This window comes from Clarias gariepinus, chromosome 21, assembly GCF_024256425.1.
Source record: "Clarias gariepinus isolate MV-2021 ecotype Netherlands chromosome 21, CGAR_prim_01v2, whole genome shotgun sequence".
NCBI lineage: Eukaryota > Metazoa > Chordata > Actinopteri > Siluriformes > Clariidae > Clarias > Clarias gariepinus.
This window is the reverse complement of record NC_071120.1, coordinates 13,764,114-13,791,870: the sequence shown is the minus strand read 5'-3', so window position 1 is coordinate 13,791,870 and position 27,757 is coordinate 13,764,114. Positions and strand designations below refer to the sequence as shown.

General features: G+C 37.5%; 1 protein-coding gene across 1 annotated transcript; it reads right to left on the bottom strand.

Moving 5' to 3' along the window:
* Positions 1–54: 54 nt before the first annotated feature.
* ptgs1 (prostaglandin-endoperoxide synthase 1) lies at positions 55–25,260 on the bottom strand. Its single transcript, XM_053480955.1, has 11 exons — positions 24,961–25,260; positions 24,757–24,852; positions 22,926–23,042; positions 16,588–16,728; positions 14,079–14,222; positions 13,717–13,898; positions 13,457–13,540; positions 12,296–12,542; positions 6,745–7,031; positions 3,184–3,331; positions 55–1,996 (listed from the first exon to the last, which is right to left on the bottom strand). Exons 1-11 carry the CDS (start codon positions 24,965–24,967, stop codon positions 1,653–1,655), a joined length of 1,797 nt encoding a protein of 598 aa, XP_053336930.1. The 5' UTR covers positions 24,968–25,260; the 3' UTR covers positions 55–1,652.
* Positions 25,261–27,757: the final 2,497 nt, after the last annotated feature.

Genomic DNA, 27,757 nt, shown 5'->3' with positions numbered 1-27,757 from the left:
ATGATATCCCAAAGGGGCATTTCACAAAGAAAATAATTTTCACAACAAAGTCTGTAAGTTATTAAAGAAAGCTGCATTTTATTAATACATTTTTACCATCAGTCAATCCATTTATTTCAAGAAATGTGTTTCGTTTTCAAAAACTCACAATTGAGTAGTTCAACAATAGAAAACAAAAACAACAAACATTCATAATAATATGTTCTCATACCTTGTTGGTTTTCAACATATATTCTTATTTTCAGTCCAATAAATGACAAGTAATTACATACTCATTTTTTATTCACAATTGCAGCAGTTAAAAATGAGGAGTTTCTACAAATTATTATATCTTTATTATTAATTTTAAACCAGTGCTTCTGAAAGGTTATTTACGATAATAAAAATCCTCAGTGGCTGTTATCAAAAAGGAAAAAAAAAATCCCTAACCTTAATTCACTGACTAGGCGCTTTAGTGCATGACTGTGCAGAACATTGATTGCAGGTTACGGGAATCATTAATACAAATCTAATAATCATGACATTACATCACAGCTGAGGATATTTTGCAAGACTGGGCATAGATTCAAAATTCCCCTTGTCACGCTTTATGGATTAATGCTTGTTTAAAAGCTTTCGAAAACTATATACCGCTTGTTTGTTTGTTTTTTGAGCATTTTCTCAAAACCCACTTTCAAATGTTAATTCAAATAGCCCTTTTTTTTTTTTTACATCCGTGGTAAATAGCAACTTTAAGACAAATGGGCTATAACAACAGAAAACCACTGGGTTACACTCATGGCAGGCAAGAACAGGAATCTTAAAACTACTTTACAGTGTATTTCTGTTTAAGTCTACCCACTGTAGCCTCAATTTCATGTATCGGGCTGACAGAAGTGCAAGGCAATATGATCTCAAACTGTTGTAATCTGTATGCATATGTTTTGTGCATTTCTGCCACATGACTGAGCAGCTACATGTATGAGCAGGGGTACACCTATTAAAGTGCCTGTTAAGTTTATTTCTCCAAAGAAACTGGGAAGGAATGTCAATTATACTCTGAAGGTTCAGGGTGATATTTGCACCTTACAAAGATTGTATTGTGTTAGAGCTTTAGGGATCCACAATCATGTTCTTTTATGCCCGAGTGTTATTACAAAACATTACATTGTGCCTAAAATGTAAACATTTATCACCATTTTCTTTGCACTTTCATGGATATGCTATTAGAAATGTCCCAGGGAGGTACTTTACCATTTTATTTTTTTTCTGAATAGGATCACTCACTAGGTTGCTTATAGTCCATAAATATGTAGTTTTTCCAGAAGTACAAGCAACATCAACCTGTGATTGGTGACATTATACTCACATTACTTATTTATGCCATCACTGACAACATTAATCTAATCTATTAAAAGCCAATAAAAAATTCTGTGGCTTTAAAAACATATACACCACAGCCTTATACAGTAAGGGTTTTGCAAGTCAATACACCTAATTTATATCAGGACATTCAGCCCAGTGCACTTATTATAGCAGATATCAATACAGTAGTTAAATATTATTATGTTGTTAACGTATTAAGTCAGCCGACTGTGTAAACATGTATTTGATGCAGCATCCAACGAAGCCTGGTTCTAGCATGTCTTATTCTATCCTAACTTTATTTTTAGCTACAATTCACCATGAGTTTCTTTCTGCTGATATCCTGGTGGGGGGACATGGAAGGCTACATAAGGACACCACTTAGTATTGAGACAAACCAGTTTTTCCAGTGTAGCAGAGTTGACGATATCAAAGCCAGTCTGACCTCCAAATGTGCTAGGCTTCCAGTACTCAGGTGAACATATGGGGTTTCCCAGAAGACCTTTTAGGGAAAATGGAGCCCCCATTTCTACCATGCTCTGTCCAAATATGGCACTGGGCCGTGTCTTCTCTAGCAACAAAGCTGGATAAAACTCCATCGCGTCAATGTCTCCATAAAGCTCTTCCAACTCGCGGGCGACCTCCTTATCATCTAAAAAGGAAGTTCAAATTACTTGCAAACACAAGGTAAAAAAAAAGTAGTTTTAACAGTGTAAACACAAGAATTCATGGCAATATTGGGCTTGTAAAGATTTCTTTAAACTATTTTTCTCATAAAGAATAATTGTATAAAATACTTTTTAGATTGTATTTGGTGTATAAGGTTTCATTTATTTTGCACTTCCTAATATTAACACAGGGCCAAAATCTAGGGTTAATATTATAAACCAGTGGTGCAGAACGTTCCGGAAAATCTCTAATTTGCCAAGCTCAAGGCCTTTTAGCTGCCTGTGTACAGTTGACAGCTTCCCTGTATCAACATGAAAACATCACATTACAGCAGTCATTGGATACACTGTCTTTTTAAACCAAAATGTCTAAAAAAAACTGTACAAATCTGAGATTTGTTCAAACAACTTTAAGTACAAGTTGTTCTTCTATACTTTATAAAAAGATAAAGATTTAACTGTCATTGTAGCAATACAACGAAAGGTATCCCAGGTAATGAAAAAGACCCCGACTGTCAACCTCACCTAACCAAACAGACAAATAAAGTCTTCTGGAAGAACATTTCTGACCAAAGGTACTGTATGTTTGGAGGGGAGAAGGTGAGGCATTTAACCTGAACAACTATGAACAGTACAAAAGAAGCCTAGACATATATGAAGCTTCTACAGTCCTGCTGAGCTAAATCTACAACATATTTAATACAAAATAAAATTTATTTTTTCCACAGCCAATATTTTAGCTACACAGCTAGTTCTGGTAAGTCATTACTTTGAAAGATACCAACTCAATTTAGCTTAGTATCTTTCAAAATTACGAGCTATTGAAATGAACTTCAATTTCGATTTAAAACAGACATGGAAAAGGCTGGACTATCTCCTTAAGCTAAACCATACATTTACATTTAGGCATTTGGCAGATGCTCTTATCCAGAGCGACTTACAAAAATTGCTTCAAAGTTAACATCACTGGATACATGCTTACACTGGGCATGTAGGAACTAGGTTAATAACTACGTGCCATTAGTCCAACACAACTGGGAAGAGGTTTTTTTTTTTTTTTTTTTTTTTTTACCAATATACTAGAACAGTAAACTGGGTTAGCAACATTAAATGTTACTGTATTCTTTTGATATGAATAATATGTGCACATAAGGGCTGCAAATACAAATACCTGTAAATTCATAGAATGATTTGTACGGAGTCAGGTAAAATCTTTTGCGGTACTCATTAAATGGCTGTAGCCGGAGTTGTCTAGATTCTTTAATGACCCCTTCAGCTACTTTGGCTACAACATGTGGTAAATTACGACCACCTCCAACCTGAAAAAAACACACAAACAAACAAATTAATAAGTCCCCTCAATAAACCTCCTACGGTGAAAAGTGCTAAGTAACAATTCTTCGACTGCAATAAACATGTTTGAATATACTACAAGGTCATTCATTTGAAATAGGCCCCCACTATTCTGTAATATTTCTTGCAATGATGAAGCAATCTGAACCAGGCAAATATGCTCCATACTTTGACATATGTGTAAATGAATGCTGAAAGTGATCTCCATTTTCTGCCTGACAGACAGTCCGCCCATGCCATGAAAAGAGATCATATTTCTTTCCAAATTCACTCTGACATCGGTTAAACGAATTAAGTTATTACAGAATATCCGGGGCCTCTTTCGAGTGAATCACCCTGAATGAGACTGCATTACTTCATTATTGTCTCGTGCCAATAAATAACAGTTACTTTTGACCACACAACCTGTTTAGCAGAAATAAATAGCCTAAGCTTAATAGTTGATGTTACACTTAAGGGGAAGATGACAAGTAAGTAGCACTTTTGGTTCACATTTGCTCGTTCAAAAATAATGACACATTTTGAAACGACAGATGACACCCCTTCCTGTTTCAGACCACCCAATGTTACACCAGTCATTCTAAAACCATATTGCCGATAATAATCTACAGTGTGGTGTAGACAACACACACACGTGTGCTTGCAGGCACTGCTAGTGCATGCAAGCACACACACACGTTATGTTAAAAGTTAATTCATTATTAAAGGTAGAAGTGACTTGACAAACACTCACTCACTCATTCACTTACTCATCGTCTATACCGCTTTATCCTGTATTCAGGGTCGCAGGGAGCCTATGGGCACAAGGTGGGGTACACCCTGGACAGAGTGCACACAAATACACACACTACGGGCGATTTGGGAACTGAAATTAACCTAACCTAAATGTCTTTGGAATGTGGGAGGAAACCAGAGTACCCGGAGGAAACCCACCAAGCATAGGGAGAACATGCAAACTCCATATACAGTAGCTTATAACTTGTCCATATAGCTGGAATTCAGTTAAACAGCCTTAAATGAACAATAATGATCACAATTACAATAATTCACAATCATTAAAAATGTTAAAATTTCCATCAATAGGTTCACTTAATTGTTTTCAAAGCACTATGTGCAAAATTTCTTTTAAATTCACAAACACCCTTTTGCCCATGATCGCTGAACAGGAAGACAAACTCTTATAAGAGTTACAGTATAGTTTAGGTGAAAGTAGCACTTTTTAAGTAGATCTCTGGTTTTTCCAGCCCACCATATTTGATAAGATAGAACACTTAAAAAAAAACAATACAATTTTACAATTACAAAATAATAATAAAAACCCCTTCCTTTCCATTCAACCGACACCAACCACCAATTTGATCATAATCTACCATGTACTCTTTTGCCACATTAAAAAGTATGTCTAAGCCAATACAAACTTGGCTCAGTGAAAAAAACAGTAATACTTTCTAAAATAAGCAAATATGATTAAATCTACGGTGGGCGTTAAAGTCAATCTGGCACTTTTCATAGTGCAGAATAACAGAACACAGTTCTAAAAGCAAAAAGTACCTTTATCACGCTATATAATCCCCTGCTAGACCAACGCCAGCATTTCACCACACTAGACACCATCAATATAGACAGTTTTCTCAGTTTGCCGAAGCCACGGTCAAACTACAGTACATGCTTCAATCCTGAAACACTGGCCTCCCAGGAACTTTTTTAATGGCCCCAACAAGATGGTGACAAGTTGTTGTCAATTTTCAAGGTATAAGCATTTCACTCTCTGAACGTTCACGAGAACGACTGCAGTAATCGTCGATCAAGAACATACAGTCTTCTTTAATGTGTTCGCAACATTCAAATGTTTTACTGTGGCTAAAAGTCTCATCACCTGGTTTGACTTAAAATTACCTTGTGTATCGCCCCTTAGCAGAAGGCCTTAATGCAAATGTACTGTACTTTATCTGACTGCCTGAGTTGAAAATATCTGCACTACTTCGCAGAATGGAGATATAATATTAAGGTGATTACTGTGATTATTGCCAGACATTAATATCACTTCTCATTTGGGCAATATTGTGTGAAACTGCAGTAGATGCCATAGAGTTTAATAAACTTTCTAACGAGCTTATATTTATTGGTATATAATGGAGATGCCCCATCATACTAGGGCTGCTCAATTATGGAAAAAGTCATAATCACGATTATTTTGGTCATGATTGAAATCACGAACAGTGAATTCTCCTTAAAACAGATTAAGACAGATAAAACAGATAAAGGCCAACAAGATCAACAATGTAGTGCACCTCCACAATCTTTAGAAAAAAACTAATAAATAAAATATAAATATTAAATAAAATTATAAATAAATTATAAATAATAAATTATTATAAATGGTGTTGAGATAGCAAAGCATAACGCTTGTCCAGAGTATTTATCATTTTCCTGAATCCTCCGTTCTTAACCGTGCTAATAGGGCACATATCTTTGGCTAAAAAGCATTCTTTTATTGAAGTCTGTTATTTTTTGTGTCTTTCTGAGTTGGATGGATACGGAGCTGCACTGAAGACAAACAGTCTGTTTGTCTTTAATGGATGACTGTGTTGCAGAGGATGTTGTGGGGGTTGTTTGTTGTTCTTTCTGTTTCTTTATTAGTTGGTCATATGTCAGATTTGTGGTGTTACCAACCAATGCCGACACAACCGCGTAGCAAATCTTGCACCTAATGTTTTTAATCCACGTCCGTTTCTTCGAATCCAAACTGTTCCCAAACAACAGAATTGCTTCTACCTCTTCTGTTGACCAAAGACTTCTGTGGCTGCTTTTTTTCTGCCATCTTCACTCGCGCTGATTTTTAAATGCGATCAGATACCACATATGCAAATTCTTTGCTGACAGTATAGAGTGAGAGAGTTCGGGCTTCTGGAAGGGCGAAAGTGCGGATGCAACACAAATCAATATTTATTTTCTTCTTTTAATAACTTCACAATTATTCAAAAAGTGTACAACTTTAATAAATTGGTTTGCTCAAATGTTGGCAAAGCAAGATTTGTGAAAGTCTTAAAAATTTCATGAGTGCCCTTTTTTTTTCATGATCACTGAACAGACACAACACGGGAAGAACAACCAGCAAGTAGCACCTCGGGTTTTCACAGTCTGTTTCAACAACAACTAGAACTTTCAAAAAGAGCAAAGAAAGCACTTTCCTTTCCAAAACACTCATTACACCAGTTATACCGAAACCAACCACAATGCTGATCATAAACTTCAGGGTAATTATGCCAGCAAAACCTGAGTCTGAAGTATTAACTTACTGTAGTTTATTAACTCTCCTTATAAGAAATAATAATAAATAAAGTTGTTTCCTTAAGGTCAAAAGAGTTGCAAATGTCACCTGTCCTGCTGACTGTGTTGAGAAAGCCTGCACCAGCTTTTCTACTCCATAGTGAGTGAGTATGGAGGTGTTGAACATGAAATCAGCGTAGGAGATCTCAGTTCCATCAATGAAGAAGCTGTTCGGCATGAGAGGATGCCAATGGTAAAGCTGATTAAACTCCACAGCAATGCGGTTCTGGTACTGGAACTTGGAACTGAAGAGCAATGTCGGGTCAAATTTCAACTTAAGGTGGTATCCGCTGAGGTGCTGTACGTACTCCTCGATCACTATCCGAATGATCTCACCTGGAAAGCAAGCAGATTGAGCGAATTAAATAACCAAATAAAAGCAGTGAGACTAGCTCTGGGTCTCTAATGTTTTGCTATTTGTTATTTTCTTTCATACCTCAGAAGGTTAATCACCACATTTACATCAAACATTTGTGTTTAAGGCCTAAAAACTATGGGATAGAAACTGTAAACTGATAAATCAGATTGGTGTTCTGCTGTAACTTGCAATACTATGTACTGTTAACCCTTATTAATTAAATTAAGAGGCTAGGTCACATGATTTACTCTACAAACTAGTGATGCATTAAAACCAATTTTGATAGACCAAGCAAGAGAAAAATTACAGTACAGTCGAACCTTGGTTCACAAACACAATTCGTTCCTAAGGTCAGTTCGTAACCCGATTTGGTCGTACACTGATTCAGTTTTTTTCCATAGAAATACATGTAAATAGAATGTCTGTCCATTCTCTGTCACTATGAACTATATTTAATGTTTGATTCATTTTGCTTATATTACAAAATATAATACAAAGTATAAAAGCTTTAATTATAGAAAGTTAATACTAAATATAAATATAAACTGTACAGGAAAGAGGCAAACACTTCATTTTTACATTTTAAATTCGCTTTACATCTCAGGGAGACCTCATGTCTGTGTTTACTTCTGGCTCTCCCTTTTAGCTATGCTGTCATAGCTAGTCCTGCCAAAGTCCCTGCTTACACCTTTGCACTAAATATACATTCACGTTTTAGATTGTTTGACTGTGACCATACCCAAATGCCATCTCTCCTTCTCTTCTGCTCTTTCCTCGTCTCTCTACACCTTTCTCTCTCTCCCTCTCTCTTTCCCTCTACCTATCTCTCTGCCGTGCTACACATGTTGTTCCTGAGCTGCCAGTGATCCAGACCCCCTATGCCCTCTGGAGCTGTCTGACTCGTCCTTGTGCCCCGTTTCTGGAGATCTCGTCACATACAGTGGTGTGAAAAACTATTTGCCCCCTTCCTGATTTCTTATTTTTTTGCATGTTTGTCACACAAAATGTTGCTGATCATCAAACACATTTAACTATTAGTCAAAGATAACACAAGTAAACACAAAATGCAGTTTTTAAATGATGGTTTTTATTATTTAGGGAGAAAAAAAAGTAATTGCCCCCTGAACCTAATAACTGGTTGGGCCACCCTTAGCAGCAATAACTGCAATCAAGCGTTTGCGATAACTTGCAACGAGTCTTGTACAGCGCTCTGGAGGAATTTTGGCCCACTCATCTTTGCAGAATTGTTGTAATTCAGCTTTATTTGAGGGTTTTCTAGCATGAACTGCCTTTTTAAGGTCATGCCACAACATCTCAACAGGATTCAGGTTAGGACTTTGACTAGGCCACTCCAAAGTCTTCATTTTGTTTTTCTTCAGCCATTCAGAGGTGGATTTGCTGGTGTGTTTTGGGTCATTGTCCTGCTGCAGCACCCAAGATCGCTTCAGCTTGAGTTGACGAACAGGTGGCCGGACATTCTCCTTCAGGATTTTTTGGTAGACAGTAGAATTCATGGTTCCATCTATCACAGCAAGCCTTCCAGGTCCTGAAGCAGCAAAACAACCCCAGACCATCACACTACCACCACCATATTTTACTGTTGGTATGATGTTCTTTTTCTGAAATGCTGTGTTCCTTTTACGCCAGATGTAACGGGACACGCACCTTCCAAAAAGTTCAACTTTTGTCTCGTCGGTCCACAAGGTATTTTCTCAAAAGTCTTGGCAATCATTGAGATGTTTTTTTTTAGCAAAATTGAGACGAGCCTTAATGTTCTTTTTGCTTAAAAGTGGTTTGCGCCTTGGAAATCTGCCATGCAGGCCGTTTTTTCCCAGTCTCTTTCTTATGGTGGAGTCGTGAACACTGACCTTAATTGAGGCAAGTGAGGCCTGCAGTCTTTTAGATGTTGTCCTGGGGTCTTTTGTGGCCTCTCGAATGAGTTGTCTCTGCGCTCTTGGGGTAATTTTGGTCGGCCGGCCACTCCTGGGAAGGTTCACCACTGTTCCATGTTTTTGCCATTTGTGGATAATGGCTCTCACTGTGGTTCGCTGGAGTCCCAAAGCTTTAGAAATGGCTTTATAACCTTTACCAGACTGATAGATCTCAATTACTTTTGTTCTCATTTGTTCCTGAATTTCTTTGGATCTTGGCATGATGTCTAGCTTTTAAGGTGCTTTTGGTCTACTTCAGGTAGCTCCTATTTAAGTGATTTCTTGATTGAAACAGGTGTGGCAGTAATCAGGCCTGGGGGTGACTACAGAAATTGAACTCAGGCGTGATAAACCACAGTTAAGTTATTTTTTAACAAGGGGGGGCAATCACTTTTTCACACAGGGCCATGTAGATTTGGAGTTTTTTTTCTCCATTAATAACGTAAACCTTCATTTAAAAACTGCATTTTGTGTTCAAATATGTTATCTTTGACTAATAGTTAACGGTTTTTGATGAGCAGAAACATTTAAGTGTGACAAATATGCAAAAGAATAAGAAATCAGGAAGGGGGCAAATAGTTTTTCACACCACTGTAGATGCCCCGTGTGGTCTGCCTGGGATGCGTTTGGAGACTGGGGACGGTTACACTCTTCCACAACGATAGCGCTGTCCTCTGCTAATGCAGACAGCTGTTCTCTGAGGACTTGTGACTTTAGTTGCTCAATAGTTCAGGACTGGAGGTTTCTACAGTCTACCTGAGCCTCCAATAACAAACTGGACTCCATTTAAACTTAAACACATCTCCTGTTATACTGAACTTCCAGTCTCACACAGTATGACTACAGATCAATCCCTGCCATCCGTTATCACCCAAATGAGGATGGGTTCCCTGCTTTGCAACAATGTCAACTGTTAAAAGCAAATAAAATGTAATTTAATGTAATTTAATTTAATTTAATTTAATTTAATTAATGTTCATGCTCAGGAAAACTTCCTGACATGAAGGAATGGAAGATAGGAAGATAGGTGGTGAGGAGGTTTGTGTTTATAAGGAGAATCCCCTTCCATAATAACACTGGGTAATTCTCCTTCAGGGGTTTTCTCTCTTTTTTGTTTCTTGGCCTCTGGCCTGTATGTGGCTGCCATGTTTTACAAAAAATCTGTCCAGAAAAATTTGTTTCTTCTGCGCTACACACTTGCACAACTGCACTACACAAAAAGAACACTGCATTATCATTCCTAAAGTGTAGAACTCTGATGAAACTTCACATTGTTCGAATGCTACTTAAACGTCACTCCACTTTGCACAAAATTCTTTTATTATGTGCGCGATCTGCAGGCTGAGCAAAACTGATGCTCAGTTCATACTCAGAAGTGTTCGTGAACCAAAGCTCCACTGTACTTCCTTATCTCAGCACCTGGACACGATACAGTAATAAACCTGGATCCAACTCGAGCTTATTGAACTAGAAATCTGAAAATATGCATACAACGTAAAAAGCCACTGGAAAAAGGATTCCAAGCTGACACAGCAACGTAATGTTACTTTTATTTGTTAAAGTGAGAAACACAAGCTGACCTGAGTGCAGTTTATAATGTTTTTTTTTTGTTTTGTTTTTTTCAAGCCCAGAAAGATTATTCTACCTCTTATCGAAGTTATCGATAATGATAGGCTTGTATAATGTTCAGAAACCTACACTGGTTGCACAGTAAGTGTACAGCTACAGCGTGCTCTAATACTGGAACAGATTTACGAGGACGAGTACGTTTTAAAGTTAATTCCGAAGAGGTAGTTAACTCAAAACATACAGTCATCCTGCATACGATTATAGTAGCGTGTTGCACCATTTCAGACCTAGCATTGTTTAACTGTGTGAGTGTGTTTGAGTCAGGTGTGTTTCCATCACACCCACACACCCACACACACACACAGATGTAAAATCATTAAGCAGGACTGAAAGGTTTTAGCTAAAGTTCCATTCTAACTTCATCTTAAAACCACATAAAAGAATTGAAACTAATCCACAAAATTGGGTCCTAAAAAGTGGTGGTAAAGGCTCTCGCTCGCTCTCTTTCTCTCTCTCCCTCACACACAAATAAATGTTTTAATAATCCTCCTTTTCCTAAGTCTATTCACTAAAATATGGACTATAAATTGTGGACTATTTAAGGAATAAAATTTGCTGAACGGCTGATATTCCCTATAAGATTCTTTATTTTAAAAAGTCTTTATATTTTGCTATAGTTGTACAGAAATCATCTCTTTTCCATATTTGTATAGCTGGGTTTTCTTATATGGTTCCAACATTGTATATTTTGTCCTATCTTCTATAAATATATTTTTCTCAATATAAGATGAAGTACTGTATAAAGAGAAACTTACAGTACAAGGTCTACAGGACTTTCCACCACCTCCGTTATTTATTAATCTATATAGAGCTGCTAGAAAATTATTATTTTTATAATACAATTATAAAAACTTCAAATTCTGTTAATTACCCTGTAACTGTCAGTCACTACCTGTTGGTTGCCAGATCCAACAGTCACAGTTCATTAGTTATGATCTGTTTATAATAAATGGTGATTGACAGAACTTAAGTATAAAAGCAGTATTACACTCTAGGTCATGCTATGTTGCTGGATATAGCATGGCTGTGATGCCTATAGTGCTCCCTCTTGTGTGATATTAATCAAACCTGGCCGGGAATCGAACCCAGACCCTGGAGGTGCAAGGAGACAGTGCTAACCACTACACCACCTCTAATTTTATATTTTTAAAAATATTTTATATCTTTACATTTTCAATTTAACTGTCCTAACTATGTATACAATTTAATGTAAACATGACACAAAATAAAGATCATGAAACTGAAAATCTTAGACGGTATCTTCTCAGAAGTCCTGCGTGAATTCCCTAGTGTTTTGTGAGTTTTATGCTGGAAATTTTGATATCAGGGTAAAATAGTGTTGTTGCTGTCACACAGTGCCACTGGTCTTAATATTGCTCCCCAGAGCTGATATAATTTCAAATTCAATATGAGACATGCCTCCGTCAATCACTGCTCCATATGTGCAAATATTTGAAAACTGCCTGAACAGTGTCTGAATTTATAATGTTATTAATTAATAATCCTAGACCATATTATAATACCCTATATAATATATAATTTCAATTTTCAATCTTCTCCACTATATATGTGTTTAACCTATCTACGATAATGGCGCTAATGATGTCCTTCGTTAACTTCTGTATCTTGTTTGCTTCCAACAGTATACAGTATATAATAAGTGATGTATGATAAAACCTCACCTATAATAATCAGCCTTGTGGTCTGAAAGAGTTGCTCATCATCCCAGGTAGGATGCTCTTTCTTAAGGATGTCACACACGCGGTTGTGTTCACGTAGCCAAAGGGTGGCATACATGGTTAAGCCTGGCAATAGGCCAAACACCTCCTGTCCAATAGCCATTTGCTTTTCTGGTGAAACAGACTGAGTGTAGTGCATGCTCACATTGGCCTCTGCCACTGTAGGTGGGTACATGTCCCCATTTATCATCTGTAACAATAAAGAATAACAGAAAAATGGGACGTTTTAAAAATGAAGTGGAAAATAGGTTATAATTTTACTAAAAGTTTATTGCTGGAGAAAAAAAATAATTTTGTAATGTTATGACGATAAATATATAATTTAACAATCAAAAATGTTTAATATTCTAAGGAAAAAAAGGTTATAATAGGACAGAAAAAAAATTTTACAACAGAAATTCAACCCCTGACAGCTAATTTGTCCTCTAGAAAAGAGACAATTTCTTCCAACCCCATATGGTTCTTTCTCTGGAATACTCTTATTGCATAATCCGAACAAGTCCTAATGCTTATGAAAATCTGGTGTTGGTGTTCCAAAGATTAGTTTTTTTGTTTGTTTGTTTGTTTTTAAACCTAAATCAAATCCTCACTGCTAGTATTTTACAACCTATATGACTTTTTTGTATTTATTTTGTAATATTATAATGTAAATTATAGGAAAGTATGACTTTATTCTTGACATCTCCAGGGAGGTTTTTTTCCCATCATTGTGGCCCTGATCTTCAAGCTTATTTTTATATATAATAACTATACTGTCCTATCAATTTTTTTCTAAGTGAGGATGGAAAAATTAAGTATTAGACTGGTGTAGGAACCTTCGCTTATCATTCTTATCTTTGGATTTATTTGTGGGAGGTTACCAACTTTAATCTTTAGACCTCAGAAGGAAGTTTAACCATGCCTACAAGATTCACAAGCTGAAAGTGGGTCACAGCTATAGGCAAAAAATACCATCATTTGATAATAATCTCTACAAGATAGATATGGTTATATCAGCTAAATGTGGATGATAAGCTAATGCAGAGCTGGCATAAACATCCTCAACAAAAATGAATACTAAGCGGATTTAAAAACATGCCAGACATTTCACAACTGTAGCGGTACCTGGTACTTCATCTTCCCATCTTTGTGAAGTCTAAGTTTCAGCTGCCGTGCAAGGTTATCTCCATAGATATGTCCAGCATCCACCTGTTTATGGAACCAAATGTCAGAATGAGCTTTTTACTCACTTACAATATAATTATTTGTGGGATTGCTTTTTTTTTCAGAATGGAAAAAAAATAAATCTAGATTAACTATTAACCGTTCGTTACTATTTTAGAATCAAAAATCATTTTCTTCACAGATCTTCTGCAAAAACTCACCCCATGGCCAAGACCTTTGGTAAAACCAAGCCCCATCCGATTGTGTGTTTTGAAGAACTGGTGAGTGAAGTGCTGAGCATAAAACCCAAACATTAAATTGGTACCCTGAGGATCTGGCCTGAATTCTTTTCTCAGTAAGAACTTTTCCACCAACAGCTTGGGATCAGGAAGCTCAGTTTTTCCTGCCAAGGAAAGAAACATTAACACCTGGGGAAATAATTAAGCTGGGCCACCACTGATAATTAACAAACAAACAATAATTACATACATTTATAAATAAAAAACACATTTAAAGTTAATGTAGTACAGAACTTGTTTTTTACATACAAATTCTTAATGGTTGCTCCTTTGGATTAACCTACCTTTGGTACCCATAGGTGTTGGACAGTCCTGTGGCACTGGAGGCAAGAGTCGGGTGTAATATGTGATATTGGAATAGGATTCCCAGTTCAGGTAGCCATACTTGGAGTTATAGGTGGGAGGGCTAGGAATCAGGTCTGATCTCACTGAAATAGCAAACAGGGTTATGGGAACGAGAACAAAAAAATCACACATCTCTAGCAATCCTGTGGCGTCTTTGCAAACCAGCAAACCACTTAACCCCCCTTTCTGAAATATGCTGCCCCTCTTCTGCTGTTTTAATAGACTTTGGAGGTTTGAACACTGTGCATGCTGTCTTGTCATTATCATAGGTATATGTTTATTTTTTGGGTTTAACAATAAAAGACTACGAAGAGTTTCGACATAAAAAACTACGGGCCTGTCTACGTCATTTCAATTTTTTTGTGCTTGTCTTACTATTCTTATTTTTCTGCTTTCACCTTATGACTAATGCAGCAATTTTAGGATGAAACGTCTCGAATTGTGTAGGTTTTCTTATTCTGTGTGTATGAGGGGAACTTAAGACAGATGTATACAAGCATGCAAGTGTTTTAATTTCCCTCACTCAGAGCAATGCAGTTCTCTCTCCACTATGTTTACATTACATCTCCTGTGAACACCTCGGAAATGTTAGTGGAGAGTGAATGTATAGGCATAAGTGCCAAAAACTCTTGGCAGCAGTAGCAGAGGGGTGTAAGGAATTCGACAAAGGTTTTTTTTTTTTTTTTGTTTGAGAACAACACGAATTACTTTGCAGTAGAGACTTGAAAGTCACTGGACTATCTAAGATTAAAAAAAAAAACATGTAAATTATGTTAAGCTGTAGGCCCTATGTGAGAGTCTTTGAAAATAATAGTTCTCACACCAAATTGAATGTAAGCTGATGAATGGGGCCACTTTTATTGGAGGGACTTGTTACAGGAAGTGATAAAGCAGACAGCAGCTGAGAAAATATTAGCAGGAAGTTCATGTGCACAGTTTCTCAGATCTGTAGCACACGAAAAATATAAAGTAGTCTACTACCTAGATTCACAGTAGCAAAAAGAAGAGAAAGTTTAAATAAACTGAGAAAGCATTGCAGACATTTCATGCATACTTCTTTTCTATGTAAACACAGGCCCCTTCATTGTTGATGTTCAGTTTTTCATCCCCTAGGTGCAGTTGTGTGGTCTTTTGCTTTCCTACTACCCAGATTTAAACTGCCTAAATCTTGCAATGCCAGTGTCAGACCACACAGAAGCAATAAGTGCTGCCCAGCACAGAAACAGACGCTCAAAAAAAAAAAAAAAATGTTACTTGCACTTTTCTAAAATAGTGTTTGGTTTCATGGTTAGATTGTGTTAGATTGAAACGCAACTGTAAGCAGCTGCATACATGAGAAGTCAACACCCTTCAGTTATCTCAACTCTTTTACACAAATTTATCTCTGCTCCTCCTCTTTTCTTGGTATGATTTTAAGAACAGGGCACTCTTCGCCCTGGTAAAATGAGGATGCTTCAGATTAGAACATTATCTGTAAAAGATATCCACATAATGTTTGAAAACCAGAAGGCATCTATACTCTTATGGTCTTTGCAAAGTAATACATTTTTTTCATTCAAAAATCGTCATCATAATCACAATTTAGTGTTTTGTAAGGCTTAATAATGTACTATTTTTCATTTTTAAAGGTATAAGCTTTGAGACTTTGCTATCTACTGTACTGTAGGGATGAATGATTTGGAATTAAACACAAATAAATGTAGCAAACGAGATTACACAAAAGTTAACTTTAAGCAAAAGTTACACAATGGTTCTCTGAGGAAGGAGATGACTAAGCTTTTTCTTTTACAAATATTTATATTGGGTATCAGACTAAAAGCTGAACCATTGTACTGTGCATCAGATGTGAAGCATATGTTCACTAACTTTCTATACCGCTTTATCCTGTATTCAAGGACGCGGGGGCCTGGAGCCTATCCCAGGGGGCTTAGGGCACTAAGCAGGGTACACCCTGGACAGGGTGCCAATCCATCGCAGGGCACACACACACACACTACGGGCAATTTGGAAATGCCAATCAACCTAACCTACTGTACATGTATTTGGACTGTGGGAGAAAACCGGAGTACCCGGAGGAAACCCACATACAGGGAGAACATGCAAACCTCATGCACACAGAGACGGGAATCGAGCCTGGCTAGGAATTGAACCCGGACCCTGGAGGTACAAGGCAACAGTGCTAGCCACTACACCACCGTGCCACAATGCATATGTTCAGTGTACCTTAAATACTATATAACCATGATTTTTCTCATAGATCTTATACATTATAAATTAGTCATGCTTTAATGACATTGGAATATCCTTGCACACCAGGAGTTGTTATATTTTGTGTAAAAGAGCTATTGTTACAGTACTATACTATATGTCGTGTAAAAGGGTATACTAATTATATCTTACAGAAGGAAAGAGAAAAAGGTGAATGGATTCATGTTTTGGACAACTGACCTGTGAGAACCTTAGCCATGATCCATTCCCTCAGGAAAGTTTTATTGATAAGGCTCCATAGCCAGTAAAAATTAGTCAAGATGTAGTGGACGACATCTGGATTGGGTTTGAGGAGTTCATAGACTCTGGACCAGAATTCAGCTATAAGGAAAACAAGAAAGAAATGTAAAATATACAATATTTTTAAAGATATGAATTTCATGTAAATACCAGAGATCTGAGTCTAGCTGTTTTTACTGCAGTAACATGTATCCTAACAACTTTACCTAGAAAAATACATGTACAGTAAATATAAAACTCACACATCGTCTGTACCGCTTCATCCTGTACTCAGGGTCGAGAGGAGCCTGGAGCCTAGCCCAGGAGACTTAGGCATTTTCAAAGGTTAAATGTTTACACCTTTATTCATGAAAAATTTCATTACCAGTTCGAGGTTGACTTTTCTCTGTGATAAAACTAATTCTAAAAACTGGTGGTGTGAAAGGGATCCCTGCTTTAGTTAAACAAATACTGTACTTAACTTGTACGTTTTCAGTTAATAAAAAAGTTTTACTAGTTTGTTAGTTTTTTTGTAAACTTTTATTCTAATATTGCAGTTGAACTCTCGTTGCCATCAAAGTTCCACTGGCATGATATGCTTTTTGCTCTGCTTTAAGATATGTTACCTAAATTCCACAAAATGTGTAGACACAGTCAGTAATTAACTTACAGAAAAAAGACAAAAACCCTACACTCAAAGGAAAAGCTATTTAATTACACCTTTGGCCTACGTTTAACCTAACCCTATTGTGACTATCTTGTACTAAGTGAAAATAATTTTGCAACAAGAAGCTGCAAAAATACCAATGGTCATATAAGGTCATATACAGTATTACCTAAGAAGTTTGGGTGTCGGAATACGATCACTGTTAGAACATTACATTTAATCAAATTCTTAGTAATTAGCTGTAGAAATAGTTAAAACATTAAGCTAAAAATAAGCTGCTCAGCATTAATGTAATCAGTGATATTACTATTTCAGCTTGAAGCCCACATACTGTACATGTCTGCCAGTCTTTCTGTACAGCAGAACTCTTTGCCCAACTTATTAATACGTAGAAATAAACTTAAAAGCCACTTCCCGTTCGTTACTCAGAGAGTAATCAGTGATAAGAAATCAGAAAAGAAGATCAGATCAAGATTAAGTTTTGTCTTAAAATAACTCCAGCATGTTAAACGTCATTTATACCACTTATTATCAGCGCTGTATATCAGCGATCAAAATATTATTAAGTAATTCCAGTAAAAATATTCAGTTTAGCTTTTCTAATTAATATCTATTGGCGCAGGTTTCTGTTTACATTGAGCAAGTAGATTCTTTTAAAATAGATTATTAATTCCACCACATAACTGTTTATAACACCGCTTTTACTCAACACTTACATTTAATTTATGGTGCAGGTTAAACTTCAGTAAGATACCCAAGTACTGACAAAGTTTTATTAACTATATATATATGATACAGTTTTCAGAATAGGTGCATCTCCACTGTGAGAGACAGGATCTAAAAAGAAAAATCCGGAAATCACATTGTATGATTTTTTAACAATTTATTTGTGAATTACTGTGTTTTAAGTTTTATAAGTATTTGATCACTTGCTTATCAGCCAGATTTCTGACCCTCAAAGACCTGTTATTTTGCTTTTAAATAGTCCATATGCTTCTTACTGAGCCACTCCTTAGTTTTCCTGGCTGTGTGCTTTGGGTCATTGTCATGTTGGAAGACCCAGTCACGACCCATCTTTAATGCTCTGACTGGGGGAAGGAGGTTTTTGCCCAATTTGTCACAATACATAGCCCCGTTCATCCTCTTCTTAATAGTGCAGTCGTCTTGTTCCCTGTGCAGAAAAACACCCCCAGAGCATGATGCTTCCAGCCCCATGCTTCACCGTAGGTATGGGATTAGTGGGATGATACTACTTCAGACGGGCCTGGACATGGGCTGACTTAAGCAGGGGAACCTTCCGTGCGATGTAAGATTTTAAATCATGACGTCTTAGTGTATTACTGATAGTAGCCTTGGAAACGATGGTCCCAGCTCTCTTCACGGCATTGACCAGCTCCTCCTGTGTAGTTCTGGGCTGATTCTTCACTATTCTTAGCATCATTGATACCCCATGTATCTACTTGTGGGGTGCACAGGTGTCTTTATGACAGCTAACGACCTCAAACAGGTGCTACCAATTTAGAATCATGAGCAGAGTGTAGCTGGACTATTTAAAAGCAAAATAACAGGTCTTTGAGCCATAAATCTGGCTGATAAGCAAGTGATCAAATACTTATTTGACAGTAATTCACAAATAAATTGTTAAAAAAAATCATACAATGTGATTTCCGGATTTTTCTTTTTAGATTCTTTCTCTCACAGTGGGTTTCACCTATGCTGAAAACTGTAGACCCCTCCATGATATCTAAGTAAGAGAACTAGTGATCAAAAAAAGAAACGTCCCTTTTTCAGGACTGTGTATTTCAACAATAATGTTGTAAAAATCCAAATAACTTTACAGATCTTCATTGTAAAGGGTTTAAACAATGTTTTCCATGCATGTTCAATTAACCATAATTAATTAATTAACATGCACCTGTGGAATGGTCGTTAAGACCTTAACAGCTTACAGAAAGTAGGCATTTAAGGTCACAGTTCTAAAAACGCAGGACACTAAAGAGACTTGTCTACCGACTGTGAAAAACACCCAAAGAAAGATGCCCAGGGTCCCTGCTCATCTGCGTGAACGTGCATTAGGCATGCTGCAGGGAGGCATGAAGACTGCTGATGTGGCTATAAATTGCCATGTCCGCACTGTGAGACGCCTAAAACAGCGCTACAGGGAGACAGGAAGGACAGCTGATCATCCTGGCAGTGGAAGACCACGTGTAACAACACCTGCACAGGATCGGTACATCCGAATATCACACCTGCGTGAGAGGTACAGGATGGCCACAACAACTGCCCGAGTCACACCAGGAACACACAATCCCTCCATCAGTGCTCAGACTGTCCGCAATAGGCAGTCCATGAGGAGGAGATGCACTGCAGTACTTCAAGCAGCTGGTGGCCACACCAGATACTGACTGGTACTTTTGATTTTGAGCCTCCCTTCATTCAGGGACACATTGTGAAACATTTTTTAGTTTATGTCTTATGGTGTTGACTCTTTTAGTGTTCATACAAATATTTACACATTAAGTTTACTGAAAGTTAAAACAGTTGAAAGTCAGAGGACGTTTCTTTTTTTGCTGAGTATATATGTGTGTGTGTGTGTGTGTGTGTGTGTGTGTGTGTGTGTGTGTGTGTGTGTGTGTGATTGTATACAGTAGGGGAACAATCCGTGCCAGGCAGGCATTTTCATGCATAACACTGGGCTCTCAGGTATTTTACATGCCCTCACCTGAGACTGCTGTGGATGTTTTCCTTGACAATTTATGTTTTATCTCATAGTGGCGCTTCACATCACTGCTCTTTATTAATGCCACGATTTCAGAACATATGAGAAAAACTGGTTTTAAACTTCTTCCAGGAAAAACATCATACACTAGTCTGTCTATTCATCTTTGAAGTTTTAGTTTTTATTCAGTTTACTTTATTTGAAGTAAGCCAGTCTGTGTTGCGCTTTTGTTTCTGTTTTCTGTTGTAGGCTTTTAGGTGCATTACCATTGTTTCAGTGTCTTCTGCATACTCTGCCTATACACAGTAAACTATTGCGTTGGTTGGCTCTGTTGATTGATGCTTATAGCCATGCTTACCTTGAGAAAAAAACACTTAATTTGTATAAAAAAAAAAAAAAAAAGTGCTAGATGCTGTTGCCTAATCTGGCACATACAGGAATTGCTGAGAATTTCTACTCAACATTTTGATTTATGGTGCAGGTCTTACTTCAGGCAAATATCTAACTACTGCCAAAGTGTCATTCAATTCTTTTGAGCCAGTTTTGCATGATGCTTTGACAAAATCTGGATGGACAGACATACATACAAACAGACACTCACTCATTTTCCATACTGATTTATCCTGTATTCTGGTTTGCAGGGGGCCTGGAGCCAATCCCGGGAAGCTAAGGGCACGAGGCAGGGTACCAATCCATCGCAGGGCACACACATAATAGGCAATTTGGGAACACCAATTAGCCTAATCTGCATGTCTTTGAAAGGAAACCAGAGTACCCTGAGGAAACCCACAAAGCACAGGGGAGAACATGCAAACTCCATGCACACAGAGACAGGAAACAAGCCTGACCAGGAACTGAACCTGGACCCTGGAGGTGCAAGGCGACAGTGCTAACTACTGTACAATACTGTGCTGCCATAAAAATTTTCTGGGTTCGGTCCACCAATGTATAAACATAAAGATATCATTGAAAAAGCGAGTTCTGACCAATTCACAAACAAAACATTTCTTTCATTTATACTGTATAGATTTGCAAAACTATTTTTTATGCTGCAGCAAATGAACAGCATGTTGTCGCTGTAAATTAGCTAGCTCAATGTTAAATATCTTGCATTTATGTTACGAGTTGTATTGTTTTTTATTGTGAAATACTGTATATTTTCATAATGAACCATTAATAGCATTGAACATGCAGCAGGGATGCAGTCGTGACCTATATCAAGCTTATTTAATATTCTGCTTTTTTGCTTGTATTACTTTTGTATTCCTTTAAGAGGTGGTTCACAACATCACAAATAATCATGTCACAGTTCATGTGATCAAATTTCTATGATTACTGCTCTACAAGTGGAACGATGGAATTTTTTATCTGAAAAGGAAACTTGGTAATAACAGCTAAAATGGTCAATTATATTAAACAATTCTGTCAAAACATCATTATGGATGGTTTTTTGAGGATGCTAGCATTAGGTTATTGTAATATTGTACAATATTATATTTTATAGTATAGGACGGCACGGTGACTTTGTGGTTAGCACTGTCATCTTGCAACTCCAGGAACCAGGTTTGATTCCCAGCTAGATTCAAGGAGTATGGAGTTTTTATGTTTTTATGTTCTCCCCATGCCTGCTGGGTTTCCCCCAGGTACTCCGACTTCCTCCACAGCCCAAAGGCATTCAGATTAGGCCAACTGGTGTTCCCAAATTGGCTGTAGTGTTTAAATGAATGTGTGAGTGTGTGTATGTGTGTGTTCCCTTCGATGGATTGCCATCCTGTCCAGGGTGTACCCTGCCTCATGCGCCTCAAGTCTCCTGTGATAGGCTTCTTTTGCATATAACAAAATAGCAAACTTAAGAGCATTGGGGTTTTTGTTAAATCTCTCCAAGCAGATTAGAAAATAAAAAAACAGTTATTCACAATTCTGTTCACATTCCAAACACACCCTAACTTTACAATCTTGAACACTGTTTCGTTGTCATAGCAACATTTACATCTGAGGAATTTGTTGCTGCAGAGTACAGCCCTACTCTCATCCCCAAAAAAGTATAACCATGGCTATCTAAGCAGATTTATAGAAAATAAAATTGAAAAGTAAAAGACATGCCCATCTTTTCGATACCAGATAACCAGGAGTTACATGTTACATGTTACCTTTGCACAAAAAAACAGGAAACACCACAACCAATAATACCAAATTTAAAATTCACCTCCTGACCTGAAATACCTTGCATACAACAGGATATTCTTAATATCCTCATGATCTGCTGTAGGCCAAAAAAGATACTTTTACCAAGTCTATTTCCTGACCTACAAATCCACAGCTGGTTTTATTTTAACTTTCACTTACGCAACTGATCTGAACTACTCTCTCTGTGTCCAAATGAATCTCATTAGAATTACATCAGTTCCCACCAAAATGCTCAGGAATAATTTGAGCATGACCAACTTACTCACTTAAAAGCAAAGTAAATAGAACAAAAATGCAGAATGACTACGTACTTAATAACTATTTTACATCATTTCCTAGACAAGCTCCATCAACTCCTCCTTTCTTAACCAAGCACTCAATCAGTGTTGTGAGGTCCTTTATGTATACTTACAATATATTTGGAAGCATTACGATTGGGAGCTGATCTTTATTTATTTATTTATTTATTTATTTGCTACAGACACTACAGTTAGACCTGAAACAATGAATGTGTTCTGTGTTTATGGTGGTAATAATGCTACCTTGTATTTTAAAAAGTATTCTCAGCCATTTTATACTAAATCAATTTACACACAATTAAGGTACTAATCCGCAATTTATGTTTATTATTTTGTGTTCGAACATATTTAGATATTCTATGAATCAATCCACCAAAAACAGGATCTATAAAGAGGAAAACAAAAAGAGGAACTCAGGTTTACTTACGGGTAGTGCAGTTTTTCCCATAATACCCAGTTCTGGTGCAGTCACATTCATATCTGTCTAGTCCATATCTCACACAAATTCCTCGGTTCTGACAAGGGTAGTAGCAACACGGATTCACTGTGAACAAAACACATAATAAACATTTTTAACAGTTTTTAACTGCAAACAATGTCCTAAGAGTCACATTTACTACAGAATTTATATTATAATATAAAAATAATATAAAAAATAATAATATACTACTGTCCTGACACTGCCATTGTAACATAGGGAAAATGGAAATACAAGCATTACTGAACCTGATAAAATTATATAACACATATGGATCACCCACTTGACATTGTTTTATAACTTCCCCTCTCTGGCATAACCCTAAAATAGCACAACCTCCAAATGAACTGTGGTTATATGCGTTACATAGGAGATAACCAGAATCTCCTACAGTTTGTCTAACTAGTTCCTCTCACATGTTCTTAGGATCTGCTCTTGCTAAACTTTTTACAGGAACTCTGCTCAAGAGTGATAATCTTGGTGATAAGTGCAGCTACTTATTGCCCTGGTCACATGGCACCGTCTAGCACCTAGACTTGTGAATGAATTAAGAAAAACACAGTGTCAAGTTTCACATGTAATAGAAAAGGCATGCATTAGCAGGATAAATGATGTCATAATAAACCTACAACACCTACAACACCCTACAACATGTTACTGCTTCCCAAACTTTCTGGCTTGGGTTGTGTGCACTGTTATCTATTAGTCACATAGGCCGTCTGTGAGAACATCGCAATAATGATGAAGTAACTTGCCAGTGTTCAGTAGGTCTTCAGGGAACAAGATAGGACTATTACAAGACTAATATAATACTATAGTAACTGTACTTAGAACATTTTAGTGGATGGTTCCTTAAATATTAGAAAGAACTGTTAGGAATAAAAAAATCAATACATATTAAAGAAACAAGTGGGACAAAGGGGAACACAGTGGATGGGATGCCGGTGCATCACAGGACACCATGCACACACATTCACATACAAACTCATACCTACGTATGGGCAATTAAGCATAACCAATCCATTTACTGGAATGTTTTTGGACAATACACACACAGGATTAATATGCAGCACAACCTTTATTATCATATGTTATTGTAATAATTCTTTTTTGCAAGTAGCTGACAATAGCATTTTTCGCATTTTCAACTACAAACTACTTGCAAGCAGTCAGGAAAGTGAGCATGTTAAGCCCGAACCTGCAAATCTGCAAGCCTTGTGAGTGCCACAGCAGTTCATAAAAAATTGCTAACTTGTAATATGATTGGAACTCAATGTTTCGAGCAGAAAGGTGTCCAAAATAAAAAAAATAAAAAAAAAACTGGAAGGTAAGAACCGTTAACAATCCCCTGTACAAAGAACACCTGTGTGTGTGTGTGTGTGTGTGTGTGTGTGTGTAGAAATTCCTTCAACCCTGAGAGGGTGGGGGGCGGTTGCTGGGTGATCTGATACAGTGGTGAGAAAGTTAGACATCTAGGCAGACGATGATCATCTGAACCAGCCCACTCAAGACCAGACACGTTCTTTATGTCATGCATACCAATTGTGGGTTAAAGAGTCAAGAATTAATTAGCTGGGTTTTTTTTTTCTTTCTTAAATGCTGTATGTAAGCACACAATGAAATTCCCTTGTTTAAATTAATGCTCTAATAATAATAATAATAATAATAATAATTAGATGTCCTACTGCAGGAATGTTTTTTTTTCCCCTCAAATGTGTTAGGATAACTATCTCTTGCTTGCTATCCAGACAGGCTGTATAGAGGTTTCTGGCACTCTTACCACTTTCTGTCGTGGGTGAGTTCTGTTCCTCAGCGATGCATGATGTCCGTTCCAGCAGCAGAGTGCACAACCACAGGAGAATTAAACTGTTCACTGCTGCGGATCAGGCACACAGAAGTTATTGCTTTAAAAAAGAAAGAATTTTAATTTGAAAGAACGAAAAAAAAAAATTGAAAGAAAGAAAGAAAGACTGCCCGTGCTTACCTTTCATTGTAGAGTAAGGAAATAAAAATAAGTTTTAAACAAATCCGATCTGCGAGTAGTGCAAAGGATGGAAATAAGCACGGTGGCTATTTGGTGCGCAACTGCCGTCCGTTCGTTCTTCGCTGCGCGCCGTCACACTGAGATGCTCCGCCGAGTGGAAGCCGCGAGCGAGCGAGTCAGTAAATACCGAAGCTTCTTTATGACCAAAGATAAACTGAACTTCCTCCTTCAGCTGAGAAACACAGTACGTGTGCAGCACATGCATGCTTGAGCTGAGCGCATCGCCCGACTGCAACTCTTAAAGCGCAGGACTGAGTGTCGGGTTACATGGGCGGTTTAAACTCGAGCACTAACAGCGCCACCACGCGCCGGATTTCCGACACGTCTTGTCCATGCTGTCCTCGGCCAATGCAGTGAAGGAATAAAAAGCATCTTTTTTTTGCTGTGATGCTTTAAGCTCAGTGGTTAAGGTGTTGGAATTGTTTAATCACGAACAGCTGCAAATGATTACAAGTAATCACAAGGGCCTTGTGTCTTTCAAATGTATGCATTTGCTGCATTTCTTGCACATGTGGCTTTTTACAGTATGTGTATTTCTTGTGGTTCAGAGCTGACGGCTGGTGAGAGAAGCCAATGTTATTATAGAGGAAGATAGCAAATTGGTCAACTTAGCAGTACAGGAAGGAAACTCTGAAGTTTGGTTTCTCGGTTTGGTGTCTTAAACATTATGCATCTTTATCACATACTGTAGTAACCTTAAAAGTGATAAGATGTCAGATAAATTGGTGTATGAACGGATATAAAGGAGTGGGTTATACTATATGCACTACCCTTGTTATTGTTAGGATATCTTCTTAAGCTATAGCACTTACAGGTCAAACACACCACTGGTGTTTATAGTTAAAATGTTTAAGGTTGATCTCATCTGACCACAAAAGCTAAAATTACTTACGGTAGTGAGTATAGCATGTAACATGTAACAGTTACACTATATATCCAAAAACTGTGTGAATGTTCTGACCATCAATGTTCCCATATGTGCTTTTATGTGCTTTCATTTGTAATGTGCTCTATTCTTTAGACATCCCTTCAAAAGAACTCGTACTTATTCCAGCATGGCTGTGTGCACAGAGTGATGTCTGTGACGAGGATGGAGTGGGGAAACCTGAGTGACCTCTACAGAGCCTTGAGCTCTATCCCATTGAACACTTTTAGGATGAATTGTAACACAGACTTCCCACCAGGCCTCCTTGCCTGACATTAGTGTCTGACCTCACTAATGCAACTGCACTTGAGTAAGCAAATCCCCATTGCCATGCTCCAAAAGCTAGTCCGATAAGTCTCACTACTGTAGATGATTGGAGGTTAATATGACACCAAAAGTGGGCTTAATCTGAAATGGGATGTCTTAAAGGCGCATGTGGCTTTGATTGTCACTTTTGGTGGTATAGTTTACATAACTCTGACAAAGTACTACTCATATCAGTCTAATTGTTTGGTTTATGATGATTTGCTTCCTTTCAACTATAATGCACACAAACGATATCCGTGTATTAGATTCTCCTTATCCCCTTAACTTGTTCAACATTAGATATGGGTGATTTTTGAGAGGAAAAAGATTAATTTACTGTAACCTGACAATACAATCAACTATTAAATCATTCATCAGCTGTATGTGTTATCAGCTGCATCCTGAAATTTGATTGAAAATTGAAACCGCAATTAAAGAAACTCAGTAACTTGTGTGATTCTGTATAATTTCTAATGAACTTCCTTCTGCTTAATCCAGATAAGACAGAAGTTCTAGTCATAGGACCGCATACAGCTAGGAGTAAAATTTTAGATCACACCGTAACTTTAGATGGCCTTTCTGTTCCATCAAGTGCAACAGTGAAAGACCTCGGTGTGATTATAGATTCCAGCCTTTTATTTGAAGCTCATGTAGATAATATTACCAGGATAGCATTCTTTCACCAAGGAATATTGCCAGGATAAGAAATTTATTGTCACTAAACGATGCAGAAAAACTAGTTTATGCTTTTATCACCTCTAGGTTGGACTATTGTAACGCCTTACTGTCTGGTTGTTCAGCCAGAATGCAGCAGCGAGAGTCCTCACTATAACCAGAAGATATGAGCACATCACCCCTACCTTATCTTTACTGCATTGGCTCCCTGTGAAATTTCGCATTGATTTTAAAATACTACTCTTGACGTATAAAGCATTAAATGGTCTTGCGCCGCAGTACCTGAGCGAACTGCTAATGTCTTACGAACCGCCACGCCTATTTTGATCAAAGGATGAAGGCTGCTTTTCAGTACTGCGTATTATGAAAAATACAGCAGGGGGCAGAGCTTTTTCTTACAAAGCCCCAAAATTATGGAATAGTCTTCCAAATAGTGTTCGGGACTCAAACACAGTCTCAGTGTTTAAGTCGCGGCTAAAAAACTATTTATTTAGCCAAGCATGTTTATAAATAGATTTGCCTTAGGTAAAGGAGCATATCTGGGGGACTCATGGGCAGTGAGTATTATGGTGAACTGGTATGTTTGGATGCTGTCTTTCTCACTCTCATTGATCACTCAGGTTTCCTGACGGTGAGGTGATTGGTTGCTTTACATCTCAGGAAGCCCTCATGTTTGTGTTTCCTTCTGGCTCTCCCTTTTAGTTATGCTGTCATAGTTAGTCCTGCCGGAGTCTCTGCTTGCACTCTACAGTTAATATACATTTACATTATACATTGTGTGACTGTGACCATACCTAACTGCTCTTTTCCTCTCTCCTCCTGTCTCCCCCT